Below are 21,520 nucleotides of genomic sequence, written 5' to 3' on the forward strand. Positions count from 1 at the left end.
TTCTCCCCAAAGCTTGATGAATTCAGTGATAAGTATTGTACAGATTAAGATTATGAAAACCTTCTTGCCATTATTTCTAGGTATAAATTGTGGTGCCGTGTTTTAATCCCTTTCATTTCGATTTTGCATTCAACTTGTATGCAATGACAAGAAAATATGTCCAGAATTACTAAGATAAAAGATATTCAGAAAAGCTGTGCACTGCTCAACAATGAGTTTGTGAACTGCAAGAAATGAGGAAGGGCAATATGTAGCTTTTAAACCCATCAGTTTTAGACCTATTAGTGAAACATCAGCATGGAATAAACAATTTCTTATATCACAAAATGTCATTTGAACACAAGCAATCAGATTTCATCACAACCAATAATCGTCTGACATACTTGACAAAAGTTTAAATCATATTGGTCAATTTAGTTGAAGACTTATGTATAGATTTTAGGTCTGCATGTAGTACAGGGATATGTGGGGGAAATAAACTTTGATAATTATTTCAATGAACAAAATGCGTTTTAATTAACACATTTTTTTAACATATTGGTCGCATAAGTATACATATTGTTTTTAATTACAAATACCATGCATGTCTATATTGATTAATAAGAATCAAAAATTGTCAATTTGTTTTTAATAGAAACTTCTGTACATAGCGATCTTGTGACAGCATTGTTAAGTTATGCAAATAGTAAGAACAAAAGAGTCTGATCTAGATAGGAGTGAAACACCTTGATGAAAAGCTCTCAACATGTTCTACAGAGATGCTTAGTCTTTAATGCATGTTAAAAGATAATGCACGGAGATAATGATCTATGTCATTGAAATAAGAACAGAGCTTCATTTTCATCAGCACTTCTTGTGAAAAAGAAAACTTGTTATGACGTAGCTGGTAGATGCATAATTAGCAAGGAATCTCTTTATTAATAATTTACTAGAAGCCCATGGCACATGGGAGGAAATTTAGCACCAATAAATTCTAAAGAGAGAAATTGGAAATACTGCTTCAAATGATTTAAGCTCAGCTTAACAACACTTATTCTCAACCAAACTTTACACAAAAAATTATTTTCCAAAAACAGTATAAACTTAAACCTTTATATGCTGGTATCTTGAAAGTAGTACAAGCTCAAACACTTTTACTCCAGACAATCTATTCTCTCACAAAAGAAAATCTGGAGTATGAGGAGAGTTTGAAATGGGGGACGAAGTTCTCATGGTCACATACCTGCATGTACACACAGGATAACACTGGAAAACTGGTGTTAAATTTTGATTTGATGAATGCCAGAAAGAAATAACAATAAAATTTGAAAGTGAACTGGTGAATAAAGACACAAAATACTGTTAACTTTTCAGTTCCAAATGTAAGAAAGCAAACTGAGGAGACAAGAAAAAAAAAAAGTGCAGTAAATGAAAATGTAAACAGATCTGAATTTTATATTATAAACTATGTAGAACTAGCACAATTTTCACATTCCAAAAATAATATCCTCTTTATCTCTACATACATTGTATGCCTATTGCAAGTTGACATCTGATAAATACTAAACTTCCCATTTAAAAATGTTAAATGTTAAATTTCAAAGCATACAATCATATTACACAGTGATGACTAGAATCAAACCTTATCAGCTAGCTGGGTTTGCACATTAAAAAAAAAAAAAAAAAAAAAAAAAAAAAGGTAGGGATAGTAGATTCCAGACCAAACACCCACCCAACACTTGGTCCAAAAAAAAACAAACAAAAAAAACCAACACAAAAACAAACCACATACATCACCCCACCCATACAAAAACAACCCCCCACCCCCAACAGCAGTGTACTTTTGCTTTATCTGCATTTCAAATTCTTTTGTGAAGGAATGTTACATCATCAAAAAATATCAGTAAAAACTAACCCAAGTCACCTACAGCTGAAAACCCTAACAGTACCTGCAGCAACAAAGTCCCAGGCACTTGCAAAAGGGTCAGACAAATATTATAATAAAGCAGTCACTCATGATGTTTCCAGTAAAGAAATACAACAAAGCTGAATAGGAAAGGAACTGAAATATTTAGTGCCAAATAAGCAGCCAAATCTTGAGGTCTGTCCAAGTGCAGAACTGGCTATGACTCTCACTGGAAGTGAAGTTTTAGTTGTTGGTCATAGGCAAATTTGGAATAAATGTTAAAGTCAGCGTCATGAAACTTATCTGCTGTTGAGCTGATCTAATATTGTCTTCTGCATTAATTGAAAAAAAGGCACAGTACAGCAGCACTCTAGGAAGGTCAATTATATATAAAAATATCCCAACTGCTTTGTTTATTAAAAGAAAACAACTCCCCCACCCTCTCCCCTCTGTTCAATCTGCTCAACTCTACTCCCCTCTTGTCCCAATACCTGTGTTCAAGCACATTATTTCTATAATTGCCTCATCACCTTTGTTTCTGGTGTCACATTATACATTTGTACCAAAATTTGCAGACCTTTTGAAAAAAAAAACACCCTGATAATCAGAAATCTTGAATACAGTAAAAAAAAAAAACTTTGCTAAAATTCTAAATTTGAAAAACTTAATAAATCTCCTCATTATCTAAATTATAGCCATTTCAAAACCATTCAAGTCACTGCTGCCTCATTTTTCCAGCAGGTTATGAAAAATAAGCTCTATACTGCCCATAAATTTCTTACACTCAAGCCTAGACCACTGATCCAATATTCTCAGCCATTCACCACTAACCATTATATTAAAATGGAATGCCAGTTAGGTTTCATGCATTTACAACACGATAACTTCAGAAGAGTTTATCCTACCTAGGTCCAAGGTTACAACTATGTAAGATGTGATGCTTTATAAAATTACCTTAAAGGTCTCCCCAACTGGTACATTTTGTATTTTATCATACAATAACACATCAAAAAGGTGGTTTCTCAAAGCATGAGCCTAAATCTGCCAGTTCATTCACTTTAAGGAAACCAGAGCATCATAAAACATGTTCATGACTTTTTGACACCTTTCAGCATTGTATGCCATCCAAAACATTTTTATCGATACATTTACAGCACTTTAACTAAAAATGCTTCAACAGGACAAGTTTTATCAACATATTAACGATATACTTCTAACCGAATAAAGCTTTCTTAAGTGAACCATGTAAGTTTAAAAGGCACTGTACAGATCTATTCGCACATTTGTGCAAGTTCTACACATTTTATAGGCATTCATAGTGCAAATAGCTTTGCTGTTATGCTGAAAGTGCTGTTGGGAATAAACAGCTCCAGCATTTATTAATGACATACATTGATATTATATATTTTGCATAGATCTATTTGGCACGGTGTTACACAGGATATAAAATCACTGTACAATGCTAGATATTTATCACACTTGTAGTCAAACTGTCCGGAAATGTCTTAGTTGAACAAACAGCATTTCAGAACTCAGGAAAAAATCCCAGTCTCTTGTACACAAGCACATTACATATAAAACTGATGAGAAACAAGAACATTTTCAAATTATCTAAGAATGATCAGATCCACAAGTTTGCCAAGGTCTTAACAAAGAAGTTATAGATAAGACCCTGCTTTGTCTCGTCAGCCCTGTTCACTGTATGTGCCTCTGCAGCACACCCAAATTCTAAAAAATGCTTACACCTTCACTGAATACTGAAATTAGCTCAGAAAAGTTAATTTTAAGGTGATTTTTCACCAAATAGATTAGAAGAAGCACATGCACTGGTATTCCATGAAATAACGTGCACACACATGCACATGCAAGTGATTATGTGTAAATGAGGCTAGAAAGCTTACAACCAGTCATCTTGAAATAGGCCTGAAATCAAACCTAATATGGGTAGTTTGGCAGACAAACAAAGCTTTTCAAATGACTAATATTAACTTACAAATAGCTGTCCTTATTGGTAGCTAATGATAATATCTTGGGTTCTGGCATTAATACCATGGTAAAAGTTAGGTATCCTTCCCATTCTGGCAATCACATAATTCTTTCTGCAAGTAGCCATTTGTACAATACCTTGTTGAATTTGATGAGTATTTCCTTTTTGTGCAATTATCCATAAGCATCAGAGTGAGCAGGTGTTGAGCTTCAAGACTCATGCAGCATAGCTCAAGATGTTTTTTTGTTTTTACAAAGATCTTTACAGAAGGAATGAACTTTAGTCCTACTCAGTAATTTCGAGCAGTAGGATCCAGCTGCCATGTTCATCTCCTGCAGCATGTGTCACTAGTAAGTTTGTAGACAAGGAGATTTAGACAGGTATCAGTTCAACATTTTCACATAATTTTCTTCTATATCAAGCTTGGATGGCACATTTATAGGGCCCTAAACAAAGGCTACATAAGACCTGGAAAATATCTGATGCTAGTTCACCAATAATTTTATAAACATCAGTTGATTTCACAATATCCCCCAATGTGAAGCTTTGAAGTGGTGTTAATCACCTGTAAATTTCCACCGTTTGCCTTAAAGAGGGGCATTGGACATTTGTTGAATAGGCCTGAAGTTTATTTTTCTGTAAAGTCCTTGCAAGAAAAAAATTTATGCTTAGCTGTGGTACTAATACAGGGTTAGGGTTATAAATATAAATATATGTGCCTTTCCAAAAATATCTTTCAGAAACAATACTCCAAACTTCTGATACATGTTGTTTGCATATTACATACATTGGCTTTTTTTGCGCATCTTTTATCCTGCTTGACTAATGTTAACATCCATTTCATGATTTAAATTTTTTTAACTGTTGTTTAATCTGAGCAAATGTACTGTAACCACCATAGCAAGTGCATATTCTATTTGTGATGCTATGCCATACAATCTTCTATTCATTTTATTATTAAAACTAAGCACAGATCCATTTCTGCATGACTATTGAATACAACAGTAAAATTCCTATTAAACAGCTCTTTATCAAAGCCAAACAATGCAAATGAAAACTGTTTTTCAAACTGTCACAATTTACAAAAACTAGCTCTCAATAACTAGATGGAGATTTTTAAAATATTCTATAATTTTCTATGCCACTCAGGCAAAGTTTATAGACAGTAGGCAGATGTGGTCCCAGGAAGTTAAGGAATGGAAGTAAAAACTGTCAGACAAAATATTCCCAGTTTTAGAGGATTTTATAAAATTATCTCTATTTAAAGCTTTGCACCACAAGATATTGAAAACTGCAAAAAGTGCTTTACTTGCTTTCTCTCTCTCATTAAAACAAAGATGATCCTAATACTATTATTAGTATTAATGATCTTGACTTATACATGATGCACATGTCTACATTAATGATGAATGACAATAAATGTACACCTTATAAATGTTTGTCATGTTAAACATAAAATCCACATTGCTATGGACAAATTCTATTTATAGCTTGATGAGATACCAGTAAATATTATTAAAACCATAATTTTTATACTTTATACCTTTATACTGAAATAAAGCAACAAGCTAAAGCAAAAATAAAAATCTTCAAGGCAAAAATGGCAACTTTTAAATCTGAAGAATTTTCAGAAGTGTCTGAAATGGAACATCTCCCCAGTCAAAGACAGCAAGAAATCAATAATTATAACATTTTAAAATGTAGACTAAGTAACATAAAAGGGCAATTATTTACTCTGCATCGTAAACTCAAAGCACCAATGTCTACAATTAGCATGCACAGACTACGTTGTAGATTCTGAAATGACAATTCCTTACACTGTAAGACTATTATGTTTTGGCGGGTAGGGGTGTGCTTTTATTGTACTTACATTGTTCATGGTCAATGACAAGTTCAAGTAACTAGTTCAAGAACAAATCTAAACGCTGAGAAAGCCTCCACAGCTATTTTACACGTAAATGTGCTTGTGTAAGAATGAATTCTGCATGTTCACATGCCCTTATGGCATATAATACTTATTTTAAAAATTGCCAGCATTTGTTCAGCAGAATAAATCAAATTTTACAGTTTTAGCAATCCACATTGCCAACAATGGATTACTTCTTCCCAATTTTTCACATGCAGCCAGCCTATTAAAAAAAAAAACTCAACCGTGATTTAATTGTGGTACATAGTGAAGCAGAAGTATTTTATAAAATAATGGAGTAGATGCAGCTCAAAACAGAACAGACGGAATGAAGTCATGAGCTATGATTAACACCCTTTCTAGTGTTTACAAAGAAATTGCACTTGGAACTGCTGTCTTTAGATATATATATATATGCTAACCCACCAAATTAGCTCTCAGATTACTGGCATATGAAGTACCTAGCCAAGACACATACAGGGTCATACACAACTGCCTCTGGTCACTCGCACCAAACAGGATTATGTGACAGGCAGATAACACTGCAGTGGCCACATCACGATGAAGTAAACCACAGATTACCACAATCTTCTTAACAAGTATTTTCTGGTAGAGGTAAATAAGGAATATAAGTATTGATCATAATGTTCTTTTCTTTTACTATACCAATGCTCTAATGATGACTAGGTTTTGACTTCAGTATCAAGAAGTATTTCAGTATGGCTGACATGGGAGAATGATTATCAGCATCTTTTAGGAATGAGTGACCAGCTGCTTTCAGGGAAAACAATTTTTGTAACAGTTGAAAAGGCAAAAAGGCACTTTAGTGACTCATGCTGACTTGTGCTTTTTTTTAAGAAAAAGTCCAATTCAAAAACCTTAGTGACAAACATGGATAAAAGAAATGTTTCAGTGGAAAGAAATTCTGAGAACCTGAATATGTTAGAGTATATAGAGGTAGATTGTTTCTTAGGTTTGATGAAAATAAGCTGCCAATAAATATGAGTCAATGAAATATAGTTTTGTACACTGGCATAAATTTTTTTAAACAAAATAATAAAAACAAAAATTAGCATTCTAGCACAGATCAAGGGCAAAAATAAAGGCACTAAAAATGAAGGCAACCAGGGTAGGGGCGCTCAAGTGGTGTTCTCAGCTCCATCTTTTCTGTTTATGCTCTGCTGCTTTTACCATTTAGTCTTTTTCTTCTGAAGGAATGACGCTTCCTATGGAGGCGCAAGTAAGAAAGGCTTGTAAATCGTTGCCAACAGTAAAGGCATTTGAATGGCCATGTCCCTGCGTGTGCTGCCTTTTTGTGTTGTGCCAACTCGCCTGCATCTACAACACGTTTGCCACACCGCCAGCATCCCATCTTGGGGAATGGTTGTAATGGTACTTGTCCGGGCAATACCCTGCTGGTGGAGACTGGCATGGAGGGAATAGAGTGACTGACTGTAAATGAAGAGCTTGAAACTGTAGAGGTATCTCCAGTGGTGCTGTTGTTAAATGATTCTTGAGCAACAATAGCTGTAAAAGTACAAAAGAGTATTGCTGAAGCATATAATGATTGCTTATACATACGCTCTCACACACACACACAACTTGTGATTAATACAAAATCGATTACTAAATTATAGAACAGTTCCAATGGTTGTCATATATATGACCTTAAAAATCCAATTGGAATAAAGTTATCTTTGTCAATTATTAATATTTCCCTATAATTTCATCTGTTCCATACTTACAATAGTCAGATGGATGCCAGCTGTCTTCCTCTACCATAAATGGGCAGCGCAGCTTGTGCTTCTTCATCACCCCAGCATCAGTGAATGTTTTACTGCAGCCTGAACAACTATATGGTCTCTCTCCTACAAATCCAGTTAAGAAAAATTTATAAGGTATTTCTGAAGTGAAACCATTAAAAAAAAAAAAAAAAAATTACAGATTTCTCTTAAATGCTTGGCAAAGGGTTGGCTGGTTATGAACTATGGCTATCTTTAAGGCTGTGTTATGCACAACTTTAGGCAGTGTAAATTATAGCAGTAGCAAGCGTGTCCTGGCTATTTCAGATGCTATATATCATTTTACCAATTTTGCAAATAATCTGCTGTTTACCCATTACTCTCACTGGAAGAAACACAAGCTCTTGCTGAAACATCAATCAATAAATAAAGACTTAGAGATTAGAGACTTAAAATGATCAACATGATTCCAAACTACCAGCTCTTAAATACCAAAAATAAACTGGTAACCTGTATGCTGGCGACAGTGTCGCTTCAGGCTTGAGGACTCTGTAAAAGCCTTATCACAGTAGTTACACTTGTAAGGCCTCAAACCAAGATGAGTTTTCATATGTCGAAACAGAATGTAGCGTTTAGTAAAAATCTGCAGCAAGAAACAGAATATATCTGTGGCCAGGCTTAACAGAATCTAGAAGTATGACACCCAAGTACACAGTTACTTGTTTGATTTAAGGGCTTGTCTTTTGCCTTTCTTGTATGAATTGTGCACGACACCAAACAATCGATGCTTGCAACACATTTTTTAGATCTCTGTATTAAGCAATAACATCATTTTAATAAAATAAGAAAAAATGCACACACACATATAAATAACAGACAAACATACCTTGTGGCAAACTGTACAAGGGTACAAAAAAGACTTTACTGCTTTTTTTTCCCGCTGGCATGAACGCCGTTCCAGATGTTTTTTGAGACCTGAGTTTTCCAGGAATGTCCTTCCACAATGCAAACAACGGCACAAGTTCTGGCCTGTATGCAGTCGCATATGGCGTTTAAGGCTGCAAGCTTCTGTAAAACTTTTGCCACATTGGGAACAGGAGAAGGGTTTTACACCACGATGAGAACTCATATGCTGATCAAAACTTGTCTGGTCTGAGAATATCTGCACCATAAATTAGTAATGATAATAAAAATAAACTTCCATGCACTTAAATATAAATACCTATCATGTCTTTCCCTCTCTAGCATGTAAGCATACACATGCACAATGTATGGTGTGAATATAACACATAGTAAAATACACATATAAATGGGAGAAGTGTCATAGCCATTCTAATGAGGGAAAATCTAATGGACCTCTGGCATTGCTGTTCACGATTTGAGATTTACATAAAAACATAGTATAGCATCAACAATACACCATTATGCTGTGATTACTGCAGCATTTACAAGTGACTTGCAGTTTATATGTGCTCGACCACACAAATCTTAAATAATGCATTTTACAGTTCCTCTTTGCATTTTCTGTATTTGTCTTTTATCAGCCATCAGTTGTTTATCCTTCCATATGTTGTTTGCTTGTTCTTCTGTCCCTCATATGTTGTCCATGTCTTGTTCTTTTTCTTAAACACTATAAGAATCTTGCATTTTTTTTTTAATTGTTATTACTACAGCTAAAATGTTTTACAGCACCTAGTGACTTCTGTGTGTCAATTTCTTTCTATAGCCTGCAAGTAGCAGGGTAAGTGCTCTCTCTGATACAAGTAATTGCAAGCAATTTCTGCTGTTTCATCGACACTTAGATCAAGCTGACAAAGAAACAAAAACCCTTTCTAAAGAAATGAGCAAATGCTTGTAATATTGGTCAGTGTGCTTTGTCCTCTTGCTAATGGCTACTGTTCACTTTGCTGTGAACCTGTGTTACAGTGTCGAAATATAGAACAAATATCCAAGAAAAAATCCAAGCGGTTTGAACAAGTCTAAACAGACTTGAATGGATATAATGTAATTATGTAAGTACAAAAAGTTGAAAGTGCTTGCTCAACAGTCCTGTGAACAGTGAACTGACAGCCAGAATAAAGGAAATAACCTGGATATGAAAAACAACAAATGAAGTGTTAAACCTTCCAAAATGAGACCAACATTATTTATAAGTAATAACTTTTTATTTTCCCCAAGTCTTCCCTTATATGCAATCCTTCTGGACACATCCCTGGCATAAATCAAGTCACCTGTGCTTAGTTGAATTCTTGCATTAATAATTATTGACCAAAATAAAATTGAGCATCTTTAACTAACCTTCATGAAAAAGAAAACTGAATATGGTGAACTAATCAAAGACAAAGCACATGCAGCCTTGACATGATGCCTACCTTGCCACAGTCGGCACATGGAAGCTTGGAGGTGTCCACAGATGTGGCAGACACAGGGTAGCAGCCTCTTATTCGATGTTTGGCAAGAGAACCACCATCAGCAAAAGCTTTGAGACACACATCACATGGATAAGGCCGCTTTCTGCAGTGGATTATGGAATGATGATGGAGACTGGCAGCATCAGAAAATGACTTGCGGCAAATTGTGCAGCGAAGTGATGGAGTTACTCGATGTGCCATTTCATGACCAATCAGGAGTTCTTTTGTTATGAAAATCTGTCATATATAAAGAACAATGTTTTGCATTTATTAAAAAGCTTAAAGTGTTTTAAAATAACATTTCTAATCTAAGTAAAAATGTATCAATAATAAGATTAACATATTCCATAAAACAATCAAGAACTATTTCAACTCGAAAAATCATAATGCAGATGAGACTACATAAGCTAAATTGTGTAAGTAATATTCAATCAGGAGGTAGATGATTATTTTCTTCAAAGGGTTTTCTTGTAAAGCATGGAAGTGAATGTGGACTAAATGTGACTCACTGTCAATGTCCCCATTAATTTAACTAGGTTTTACTTACTTACTTTATGTTACACTAATGAGTAGCATATTCAAGATATCAACCACTGATTTGTATATCAGATTTCTCTGTGCAATCATCACTTTATTATGTGCTTACCTTCTAAGCACACAGGTACAAAGCTCAGAGAGAACCTTTATGCACACATGCACAACTAGGCAATCCACATGTGTCTTCCACTAAAGTGTAAATAAATCACTTGAAAGACACATTCCCTTCGAAAGCTTCATAGCCACAAATAGAAGGTGTAGTGACAATACTCAAACTGAAACTTACTTTACTGCATTGGGTGCAAGGATACAAAGTTTGTTTTTCTCCATCTTCAGTAAAATGATCATCAATGCCTTGGGTATTAATTGGCACAGATACACATCCACGGTGACGATGCTTTGTCAGCCCTCCCTGATCTGGATAGGCTCTGCCACATTTTTCACAAGTGTGTTGGCTTTCAGAATGCAGTCGAGCATGACGCTTGAGGCTGCTGGCATCTGCAAATGTCTTTCCACAAACATTACAGGGGGTACCCTGGTTGACTTGAAGTGGTGAAGTAGACATCTGGTGTGGAGACATATCTCCAGAAATATTTGGGTGAGCAAACTGTAAGGACTTGGCACTCAAAAAATTTTCCACATTAGCTTCAGAGACATTGCTGGAATCGGGTGTGAAGTGTAAGGAAGATGAGCTAGCAGAAAATCTAGTCTGTGGTAAAGAATGAGGTCCAGCAGTATCAACCCCATGATTCTTCATATGCTGGCTAAGATACTGTGCAGAAATGAACATCTTACTGCACAGTGGGCAAGAAAAGGCATTACTGATTTGATCCAAACCAACCATACTTTCTGCAGGGTTACCACTTTGCTTGGCATGTGCAATTAAGTGACGGCGGAGACTTCTTGAGTCTTCACAAGACTTACCACACTGAGTGCAAACATAAATCATGCTGTCACTATGGTTACGGAAGTAGCAACTGGCATAAGTTTTTGAAATATCTGTATTAGCACTACCTTCATCACTGCAAGAAGTGATGACAGCTGCATCCTTTAAATCATTCAGTAGTGGAGGCAAAATACTCTCCTGCTGGACTTCTTCTCTTGCAGAAGCAATTTCTGATGTTATAGAAACGCAAATTTTAGGTATCTGTACTTTTGGCACATCCTTGCATTTGATGAGGTGTTTCTTTAGTCCACTGCTTTCTGTAAAACCCTTGCCACAGTTCTTACAAACATATGGTTTTACGTCAGAATGAACATTCTCATGACGACGAAGGCTACATGCCTCAATGAATGCTTTCCCGCATGTTTCACACTTGAAGTTGCGAATTCCCAGATGAATCTTATAATGCCGCTTGAGTTTTGAGGAATCACCGAATGTCTTCCCACATTTTGTACAAGTATGGAGTTCTCCTAGTTGATGTAAGTGCTCTTCAAAATTTGGGGGTGATGTCTCTCCATTTGCAAGTGCAGATGCTTCAAAACGACACATTTTACATCTCCTGGCTTTTCTGTCATCATCAGAGTTGCTGAAGCCACTGCTGCTTCCTATGGTGCCACTAACACTATCACTGTCCTCACAATCACTTATGGCATCACCACATTCAAAACACATGTACTGGTCCTTAGGCCATGCGGGTTCATTCCTTGTGATCATCTGCCAAAGAATGCATCAAATGTTTTCAGTATGTCAAGCTTTCACTTTAATTAATGAACATAAATCTCTAACTGCAATATGCTGCCAAATTGTAGCCACTATTTAGCAAGACTGTGTCAATAACATAGCTTCTTCACATAACCAGCAATTATCCAAGAAACAATCATCATTGAATTTAGTACACAAGAGTACGAAAGAATACAATATCTACAAATGTATTTGATCGTTTGATAAATCAGCTTACCTGCAGAGGCTGCACCTGAACCTGCAATGTTCTCAATGCTGTGCAGTCCCCCCTGGGCATTCCTTCTGGTTCTGCAAAGGCAACTGGGCAGAATGTGCTTTCTTCTGCCTCTGATTCATGCATCATAGGTGATGAACTGCTGGAAGAGCTGTGTTGAGTTGTGCTGCCATCTTCAGTGTTGACAGCTGACTGTAGATCAAACAAATGTTCTCCTTCACCTGTAAGTTTTGTTTTTGTACAGTCACTTTTGTTGAAGGCAACCACTTTCTCTTTACTATGCAGACCAAAGTTGCTGGAGATACAGTTATTATTGCTGATCAGAATGTGATCACCCCCAATGCTACCATTCTCCCTTCCTACCATACATTTGAAAAAATCATGCAGGGAGTAAGGATCCTCCTCTTCATTCTGGTCTACCTCAGGTTCACATTGGTCACTGATCCATGTGCACACATTACGTTGATGCCGCTGCATTGAAGCTTTCTCAGTGAAAGCTCTCCCACAAGATTTGCACTTGAATCTCTTCTCCCCACTGTGAACACGAAGATGGCGCTTGTAGCTACCAGATTCCGTAAATGCTTTCTGACAAATCTAGAAAATAAAAGACAAAAGTCCTTGTTTACACAATTTGCAAATAACTTCTGGTAATACTAAACTACAGTTTTTTTTATCAAAATTTTCAGAGAAAACAGTTTCATTTTTTTAATGTTCAGATTAGGAAGTTAATTTCCATGGAGTAATAAAGCACTTTTATTTTTAAGTATGTGTTTAAGTATATCAAGCAAAAGATAGTAAAACTTTAAACTGCTATAAGGTGATGACATTCTTAATATTCACCTTGCACTGGTACGGACGTTCTCCTGAATGAGTCTTAATATGTCGCTTTAATGAGCTTTTGTCTATGAACCTTTTTACACAATTATCATGTGGACATCTGTGCACTTTTGCACGGCTTCCCATATGCGTTTTTTTGTGACGTCCATAGCTTCCTACATCAGAAAAGCTTTTGTCACATATTTCACATCTGAAATAAAGAAACAAAGTGTCTTACTATGATTTAAGTTTTATTTACAAAAAAATCAATGCATTATTTATAAAAAAATCAATGCAATCTATGTTTTTTGGAGGAAAATGTTAAAGCTTCATGTTAATCTCATCTGGCCCTTCAGCTCTTTGAGGCTGTGGAATACAATGTATAAATTCATCTCTTACTTAGAAAGGTTATAATATCAGGCATATAAATCAGTGAACATTTTACATCCTTTTATGGATTATACATGTATTTTACATGTATGTATTTTTAGAACCGTGTAATGAAAATCAGACATTTAAGTACCGTTTGAATAATAAAAAAATGACAGAAGATGAAATGTGCTTTGATTTTATATGAAACCTCCCCTCTTCCCATAAAAAAGAAACATGATCAAAGGACACAGACATCATGATCTGAAAGTGATGACAACACAGTGATTTAAAATCAAACCATAAGCTTCTGCAGAACACAGAAACACTTACATAAATGGTTTCTCCCCAGTGTGCGTTCTGGTGTGTCTTGTTAAGCTGCACTTCTCACGGAAACTTTTCCCACATGTTGGGCACCTTCATATAAATTACATCAGCAGCTTTATAAATCATTTTTTTTTATCCTGAGGCAATCACTAAACATTATCAATTTCATTTCACTCTGTCACTAGTTACTGAAAATCATTGTACACCACACCTAGACAATAGAGAAAAAGAAAGACTGAGGACATGTGCAGGAACAGATAACATACAATAGACGCATGCTGGACTAAACCAGGTACTTGTCCTTTTTCAGGCTTTCCTTTATGCAGTGCCTTCCAGAACTATTTTTTACTATGCCTAATAACTTTTTTTTTTAAAAAAGCCTAATTCATGTTGTTCTGCTTGCAAATGTCCAAAAAAGAATAAGATCACTGGTGTTCAAACTAGGGTGATGGGGGACAGGATTTGGGGATGAATTTCATTGCTTACATGTTCCTATTCTACGCTGCTTCCATTCAAAAAAATTTACTTTCAAAATATTTTTGTATATCATTCAAACATCTATTAGCTTAGCCTGCTGATAAACTATGCATACAGAGGACTTATATATTAAAGTATCTGTGTTCAATTAAGTGTTCCTCAAGAAACATCCACTTATAGTGATTATCCTTCATCCTTCATTACCATTATTATTACCAGTGTAAAGTGTGGACTGTTTAGCCAAGATCAATTCAGATCTCATGACAGCACAATTATTAAGCAACAATCTCTGCTTGAGTTTAAGTTAAACAGGACCACAACATATTTTTTCATGTCTCAATCTTGTGTCTGAGTTGGGAAGAAACTAGCTAACCTCTTTTCTCCTAAAGTTTAGATCATGTTTTAATAAAGAATTTTCTTGATAACAAACTATTCAGTCAGTCATTAGAACCACAACAGTGGCAAACATCAATAATAAAATAAACAGGTGACGAAAAGGATCTGTAAACTAAATCCACTGAAACTGTCACTGTAAGATCAAGAAACTAATGTTTTGTCACATCTGGTACTGCCCATCTGATCTGCAAGCATACCATCACCAGACAGCAGAACATACTATTTGAGCATTATCCATAGCCATACCACGTGCCTAAGTTAAGTAAATAAACTGGGCTCTTGGTCACTATCAATTAAGAGACTTGCTCATTTTGTAAAGAAAAAATCTAAAGAGAACTTTTTATTAGCTTAATGGTTGCTGTTAATTTAAAGATCAAAACTAAATATTCAGAAAATATGAGACCAGAATTAATAAATATCAAACAGATATATGCTTTAATAAGCATTACATTTACAAAAATAAACAAAAATCTATGGAAAAAATTTATAATTATTTAGATAAAATTGTCCAAATTATTTTATCAACCTAGGCAAAAAATACAACTGTACAATATAAGCTTTTATCATCAACATCTTCAAGATCAGAAAGTAACAAGAATTGATGTAAAAGCTGCCATAAGAAAAAAATACATGAAAATACACCAATTTTAGTAATTTAACAGTAAAGAATAGAAAAATCAGCTCACTTAAATGGTTTCTCTCCAGTATGATGGCGAATGTGCTTGCCAAAAGTGGCAGCCTCACTGTAGGTTTTGCAACATATACTGCACTCAAACACATCTTTTTCTCCAGCATGAACAGCAACATGTTGTTCCAAGTCATCTCCATTTGAGAGTGACAGACCACACAATGGACAGTCATAATTTTCAGAGAAGGGCGAACTAATCTCAAGTGACAATAATGAAGACGACTCTAAGTCTCTGTTTGATTTAATGGATGAATCACCAAAGTAAGGACTATTCTGTGGTGAAATGGGCTGCTGTCTTTGCTTATCCACTTCAAGAGCTCTTAAGTGATCTTTGTGATCATTTAAAATGATTCCTGGATCTTGCTTCACTTTTAGTTTTAAGGGTGCAATTTTCATTTTGGGAGCTACAATAGAGATGTTTGATCTAGGTTATGGGCACTCCCTCTCTAGCAACCAGTGCAGATCTTCAGAAATAGAAATTCATTTTTTGCAACAACAGAAAAGAGTATCCTTTTGCAACATTTACATATCTAAGACTACAACTCACATTCTGCTCCACTGTAGAGCCACAAAGAATCTGAAGATAAATAAGCTTATAACACTTCCATGGATAATGTCTCAGCTGACAAAAACCAATACTCCTAAGTATTTTCTCTACATTCTGAATAGTAAAACTGAAAATTAAATAAAAACTTATTATTTCATGCATATTTGGGCAAAGATGCTTCAGCCATCTCCAGCTCCAAAAGCATGACGAGACAAAATGTCGTCTTCTCTGAACAGTACAGATCCAATAGATGGAAAGTTTGTTCCCTGCAACAAGTGGGTGATCAAAGAGCAGTTTATTAAAAACAGAAAATCAGTATTAATTTAGAGCTTCACCATTAGCTTTTCAGTTTTAAATTCTTTTAGCATGCAATGCTGTGTCAACAAACAGGTATATATATATATGTGTGTGCGAAAGAGAGAGAGATTGTGTGAACCTAAACAGGAAATAAGTAACATGTTAGTAAATTAGTAAAGGGCCCCTTCCTTTTCAAAAGGCATTTTTTTTCACTAATGATACTTTTCTTGCTGGGGTTTTTTGTTTGCCAGTGAAGAGTATCTAGCTGCCTTAAGTCCTACTGAAAGTCTGTGATGTGATGTATGCCCACTTTGGCGGCTATTAGTTCTGGATCTTGAAGGCAATGAATGAAATATGCTGCAATATACAATATCAATATTTTTCCACGGTATCAACCCTTCATATTATCATGTCTCTCTAAACACGATAAAGATTAAAGAAAGCATCTGAAGAAAGCATATTACACTGTAAGCAATACTATGTCCAAAAAATTTAGCAGCATCTGATCATCCCCAAACTTGTCAGCACCAAGCCATTTTGATTGACGAGAACTCCTTTTACTACAGACTTCCTCACTATTTACAAATTCATACAATTTAATCTGTAAATATGTTCTGTCTGATGTGCCTTTGCTTAACAATGTTACTTCTCTGGATTTTGTTTTATGATCGCTTTGTTTACTTTGGTGTCTCCTGTTGCCTTGTACTCTCTGTTACACTGTATACCTCTGTTTTTTTTAAAGTTCTATGACTGAGCTAACTCATTTCCAGTTGTAGATCCCTTCTTCCACCAACAGCCTCTTCAGTCTGGAACATCTGGTCTGAGATTTCTTTCGCTGATATACTGTCTCTATTTCTCTACAGTTATAACATTTTGTTTCTGAGCTATAGGCTATGCACTCTTCACATTTTTCTATGACTAAATTTTCTGATGTGTATTTAGAATTTGGCTCCTAAATTAATGAGTTTGTGCCCCTAGCAGTTATTATTATTGCATCTTGTTCGTGTAAAGCACTTTAAAGCCCCCCCTTCCCTTTTCTGATGGTAGAAAAAGACATAGAAATCACATTATATTGTAATTATTTATTATTAGTGCAATCATTAATTAATATTCACTGAGCTATATTTAAAAACATGCCACATCACTGTCTACAAAGAGCATATATATATATGAAAACTACTAAACAGATATGCAAATGCCATCCTGGCCATCTTATCAAGCCATGAGCTGATATTTACCTTGCTAAGAATTAGTGATGACAGACTGAAAATGGCCAAACCTCCCAAATCATGCATGGCTATGGGTAATGCTGTTTTTATGCGCAGCTTTATTTATGGTTTTTGAAAAATATATCTGATTTAATATTTATATTGTAACTGTACAATTTACATTACACAATTTTCTGGATATTTACTTAAAGACAGTACATTTTTAATTTTTAAACAGTGACATAAGTTAATGACAGCCTTTTCCCACCATCTCGTGCTTCGTATGATACACGAATGTACTAACTCCACCCCTTGGATTTAAACTGCAACTATCATAGCATCTTCTGTGGGTCTCCGTCTCGCCAATTCCATTAAATTGATTTTTTTTTTAACGCTATCGACAAAGCGTCACCATTCCTTACATTCTTATCAATTGCAAATTTTTTTATCCATTTAAAAAAAATGAACAGTCAACAATGCCCACCAGTGAACAAAGTGTTGTCTTGTTCAAAAAGACGGGGGGGTCAGACGCAGTCAAGTGACCCCGATGCGCCATTGTTGTGATTTCGTCGTTTCGATTTTAAAAGAAAAAAAAGTATTTAAAACAGCTCAGAAACTTTCTTAAGTGAACTTATATCCAAAAACACGTCTTACAATCTTACAGATACGTCTCCCAGTATGTAATGCAAACTCCTAAACGACAAAGACAAAGGATGAGTCGCCACCATCAGCGACAACCACCACCGCCATCGTCACAGCCAGCGTCATCTCTGTACTGCAACGAACGGCCTAGCAGCAGTTCGCAAACTTTTCACGACTCTCAATCTATCCTGCCTGTACCTGATACTCGCTTAGATTTTATTCAAAATTAATTCAGATCAAATGATACTTACATAACACGCTTGTTGCCCACTTTCTACAATTTAGATTTACTCAAAATTTAACTTTCGCGTCTGTTACTCTAGAGAGAAAAGAGAGCGAGGGGTGGGGGGAAGAGTGTGCAAAGGAGTTGTTTCCCTTGTTTTCCGGTTTCTTTGTCGATGGAAAAGTAGACGACAAGCTACGGATTTCTTTTTTTTTTTAACAGTAAAGGTGAAATCCAAGATAAATATCGCGGTAAACTTAGAGTTTTGGGTTTGATGTATACACAGGGTTAACTGGTATGTATAATCTAGCGTTTGTTTGCCAAAGCATACAGTGTGTATCTGAAGATGACGCAGTGGAACCGTTTTTTAAAAGGTCTGTAGATCATACGCTGGGTACAGATCAGTGGTATAAATGCATTACTCGCCATGTTAAATTACGTTAAGAGAAATATCGAGTACGATCCCATCAAATAGAGGGGAATGAAGTTGAGTAGATTAAATAGACCGCGGAGAGTAATGTCTAATGAACTCCCTTTAATGACCTTGTGCTGGACGTATTTTGTGGGGTTTTGTTGTTGTTGTTGTTGCTGTTGCTGTTGTTGTTTCGCTATGCTTTTTAAAAAAAAAACATGTATGTTGCTGGAAAAGGGTCGATTGTGACCTTTCGGTGGTTGCATTAAATGGAGAATCAATCTAACGAAAGCAGGGTTTTATACTTGTTTTGCTATGAGATCGGTTCCCATCTCTTCCCTGTTGTTTTTATTTACTCACCCCGTACAAGGAATCGCCTGCCAATTTAATGTCTGGACCAACTATGTGCCGAAAACTCCACAAACCAGCGCGTCAAGCTGTCGTTTATTTCTTTGGTCCATTACATTTTCTTTCCTTTACATGAGGGCGAGTCTTAGAATACCTTATTGATAATGTCAGTGGACCAGTGAAGTCTTCCCAATTCTGAAAGCTTTGTTGTGTATTTGTGATCGTTAATAACAAATGTGTATACATGCGTATACAATATGTATTGAGTCAGCTGGGAACAACTAAGAGCTACGTATCTTTTATCATCCCATTTGTCATTCTGTAGACATAACGTTTGCATGTTATGTTGCGTGTGTCCATTTAGATATGTGTTCTTATTATTCTGTCTGTGCGTTTACATTTTTTATCAAGGGCTTTGATGAAGGGATAAAGTTAACTTTAAAATTAACTTGGTTATTATATTTCAGACAAATAACGTGAAATATATTGCTGAGATTTGTGCCTAGCACCACCAATAATACCATGATTTATATAAACCAAATCAGTTTTGTATTTTAATTGCTGGGAACAATTGACACTTTACACCTAAGGCATTATAAACTTCATAATTATAAATTGTATATGCATTTGTGCATTATGTGATGATAGTTGTTTTATGATCTGCTCTACCTAGGGTAAGGTGGTGCAGGGAATTATCATGGTTTGTGCCTATAAGCAGTACCTCATCAGTCTTCGAGTATCATAGAGCTTTTCCTCCAAATGTCCAGGTTTCCTAATCCAATTTTATGGGAATTATTTTAAACATTTTGACATACTTGTATTGTTTCCTTGCAATTTTGTTAACTGCTTATTAAAATTTGAAAATAGCACACAAACACACACATATAAAAGTAATTTAAAGACATTTATTCTTGATTTGTTTAGCATATTTATTCTCTGCTCATTTGCCTATCCAATGCTTTAAAGCTGATATTAGGGTTTAAGGTTAGACACCGGTCGAAAAAAAATTTTTTTTGTTTCACGGGATAGCGCGGATTTTTTTGTATCAGCTATTTAGCCCTTGAATGAAGTTTCAAAAAATGGTTTTACTGCACTCGTCGCGCTATCGGTTGCCATGGAAACAATCCAAAATGGCGCCAAAACAAACAATTTTAAAAGCTAACTCCTTCTTCAATTTTGTGAGTAGACTCAAAATTCTTTTTGAAATAGTTACCTAAAAGACAGATCTACATTTCTATGATAAATAATTTGCGAATTCCTCTTAGTTTTTTTTTTATAATTTTTTTTGTAAAAAAGTGTGTTAAATTTTAAGAAATTTTGATGGAAAACGGTATAACTAACAAACTACTAAGTAATTTTTAAAAATCTATCATAGAAATGTTTTTATATGTATGAAGAAAAGCTCAACCAAATTGCAGATCTATATCTCTTGTCAAAAAGAAGGAGTTAGCTTTTGAAGTAAACAGTCTCTAACCAAAACAAGAAGCTGAGAAAATGAGGAAAGAAAAACTGAAAGTTTAGTAACTACTAAACTACTAAATATTTTTTTAAAAGCTCTCATAGAAATGTTTAAATATGAATAAAGAAAACTTCAACCCAATTTTAGGCCTGTATCACATGCCAATATAAAGTTATAAGCTTTTGAACTAAACAAGCTTACTAAAACAAGAAACTGAAAAGGCGAAGGAAAACAAAGTGAAAGCTTAGTAACTACTAAACCACTAAATATTTTTTAAAAAGCTCTCACTGAAATGTTTACATATGTATGAAGAAAACTTCATTCAAATTTTAGGCCTGTATCACATATCAATATAAAGTTATAGGGATTTTAAGTAAACAAACTGTAACAAAAACAATGAACGGAAAAAGCGCGAGCAGAAATATCAAGCTTAGTAACTTTGTTTTATCTAAGCCTTTCATGTAATTTACCTGCTGAATGAAAAATATAACCATCTTTCAATGTGTTACTACATATAACTTTAACATTACTAATAAAATTAATTATTTTATTCACTTTTAGAAAAGTCAACATGGTTGTGTTGTGTACCCAAATGTTGACCAGGCTTCAGAGAAGTACACAGTAATAAAAACAATGGTGTTTGCAAACATTGAGCAACACAGTTATAGCTTTAGTTAGTTATATAGAAGTTCAGTGTCCACTAGCTTCATGGTTTTTGCCATCTTTGGTCTTTTGCTATCTAACATTTAGTGATGCGCGATGTCACATATATTGCTTCCAATTTTTGCGAGCATCTACTGAAGTAGCAGCATTAGTAGGAAACACTCTCATCTTTCTTAGCCTTCAGTTGCAGGGTGATGGGATGAACATCAATTAAAGAAATTATTTCAAAAGCTTATAGGGAGTATAACCAATTCTTGCAGCCCTATGCTCCACTGGGGGCAA

The 21,520-nt window shown here is 35.2% G+C and overlaps 1 protein-coding gene across 5 annotated transcripts; it reads right to left on the reverse strand.

Moving 5' to 3' along the window:
* Positions 1-611: 611 nt before the first annotated feature.
* On the reverse strand, positions 612-18,510 carry LOC112561875 (zinc finger protein 91-like). 5 transcript variants are annotated; one of them, XM_025234696.1, is made up of 11 exons: positions 18,385-18,510; positions 15,438-16,252; positions 13,885-13,968; positions 13,207-13,393; positions 12,370-12,960; positions 10,755-12,125; positions 9,893-10,168; positions 8,407-8,682; positions 8,031-8,163; positions 7,524-7,646; positions 612-7,305 (listed from the first exon to the last, which is right to left on the reverse strand). In XM_025234696.1, the coding sequence occupies exons 2-11, from the start codon at positions 15,833-15,835 to the stop codon at positions 6,950-6,952; spliced, it is 3,795 nt and encodes a 1,264-aa protein (XP_025090481.1). In that variant the 5' UTR covers positions 15,836-16,252; positions 18,385-18,510; the 3' UTR covers positions 612-6,949. The 5 variants fall into 5 exon arrangements, with proteins under 5 accessions (XP_025090481.1, XP_025090484.1, XP_025090482.1 ...); XM_025234699.1 differs by lacking the exon at positions 18,385-18,510 and adding an exon at positions 18,154-18,347; XM_025234697.1 differs by lacking the exon at positions 18,385-18,510 and adding an exon at positions 18,146-18,347.
* Positions 18,511-21,520: the final 3,010 nt, after the last annotated feature.

Source organism: Pomacea canaliculata, linkage group LG4 (genome assembly GCF_003073045.1).
Source record: "Pomacea canaliculata isolate SZHN2017 linkage group LG4, ASM307304v1, whole genome shotgun sequence".
Lineage (NCBI taxonomy): Eukaryota > Metazoa > Mollusca > Gastropoda > Architaenioglossa > Ampullariidae > Pomacea > Pomacea canaliculata.

Coding starts and splice junctions, on each gene's coding strand:
- LOC112561875 (XM_025234696.1), bottom strand. CDS start 15,835: ATGAAAATTGCACCCTTAAAACTAAAAGTGAAGCAAGATCCAGGAATC. Junction 13,394..13,884: donor ACTGGGGAGAAACCATTTAT/GTAAGTGTTTCT, acceptor TCTTTATTTCAG/ATGTGAAATATGTGACAAAA. Junction 8,683..9,892: donor CATGTGCCGACTGTGGCAAG/GTAGGCATCATG, acceptor TTTATGGTGCAG/ATATTCTCAGACCAGACAAG.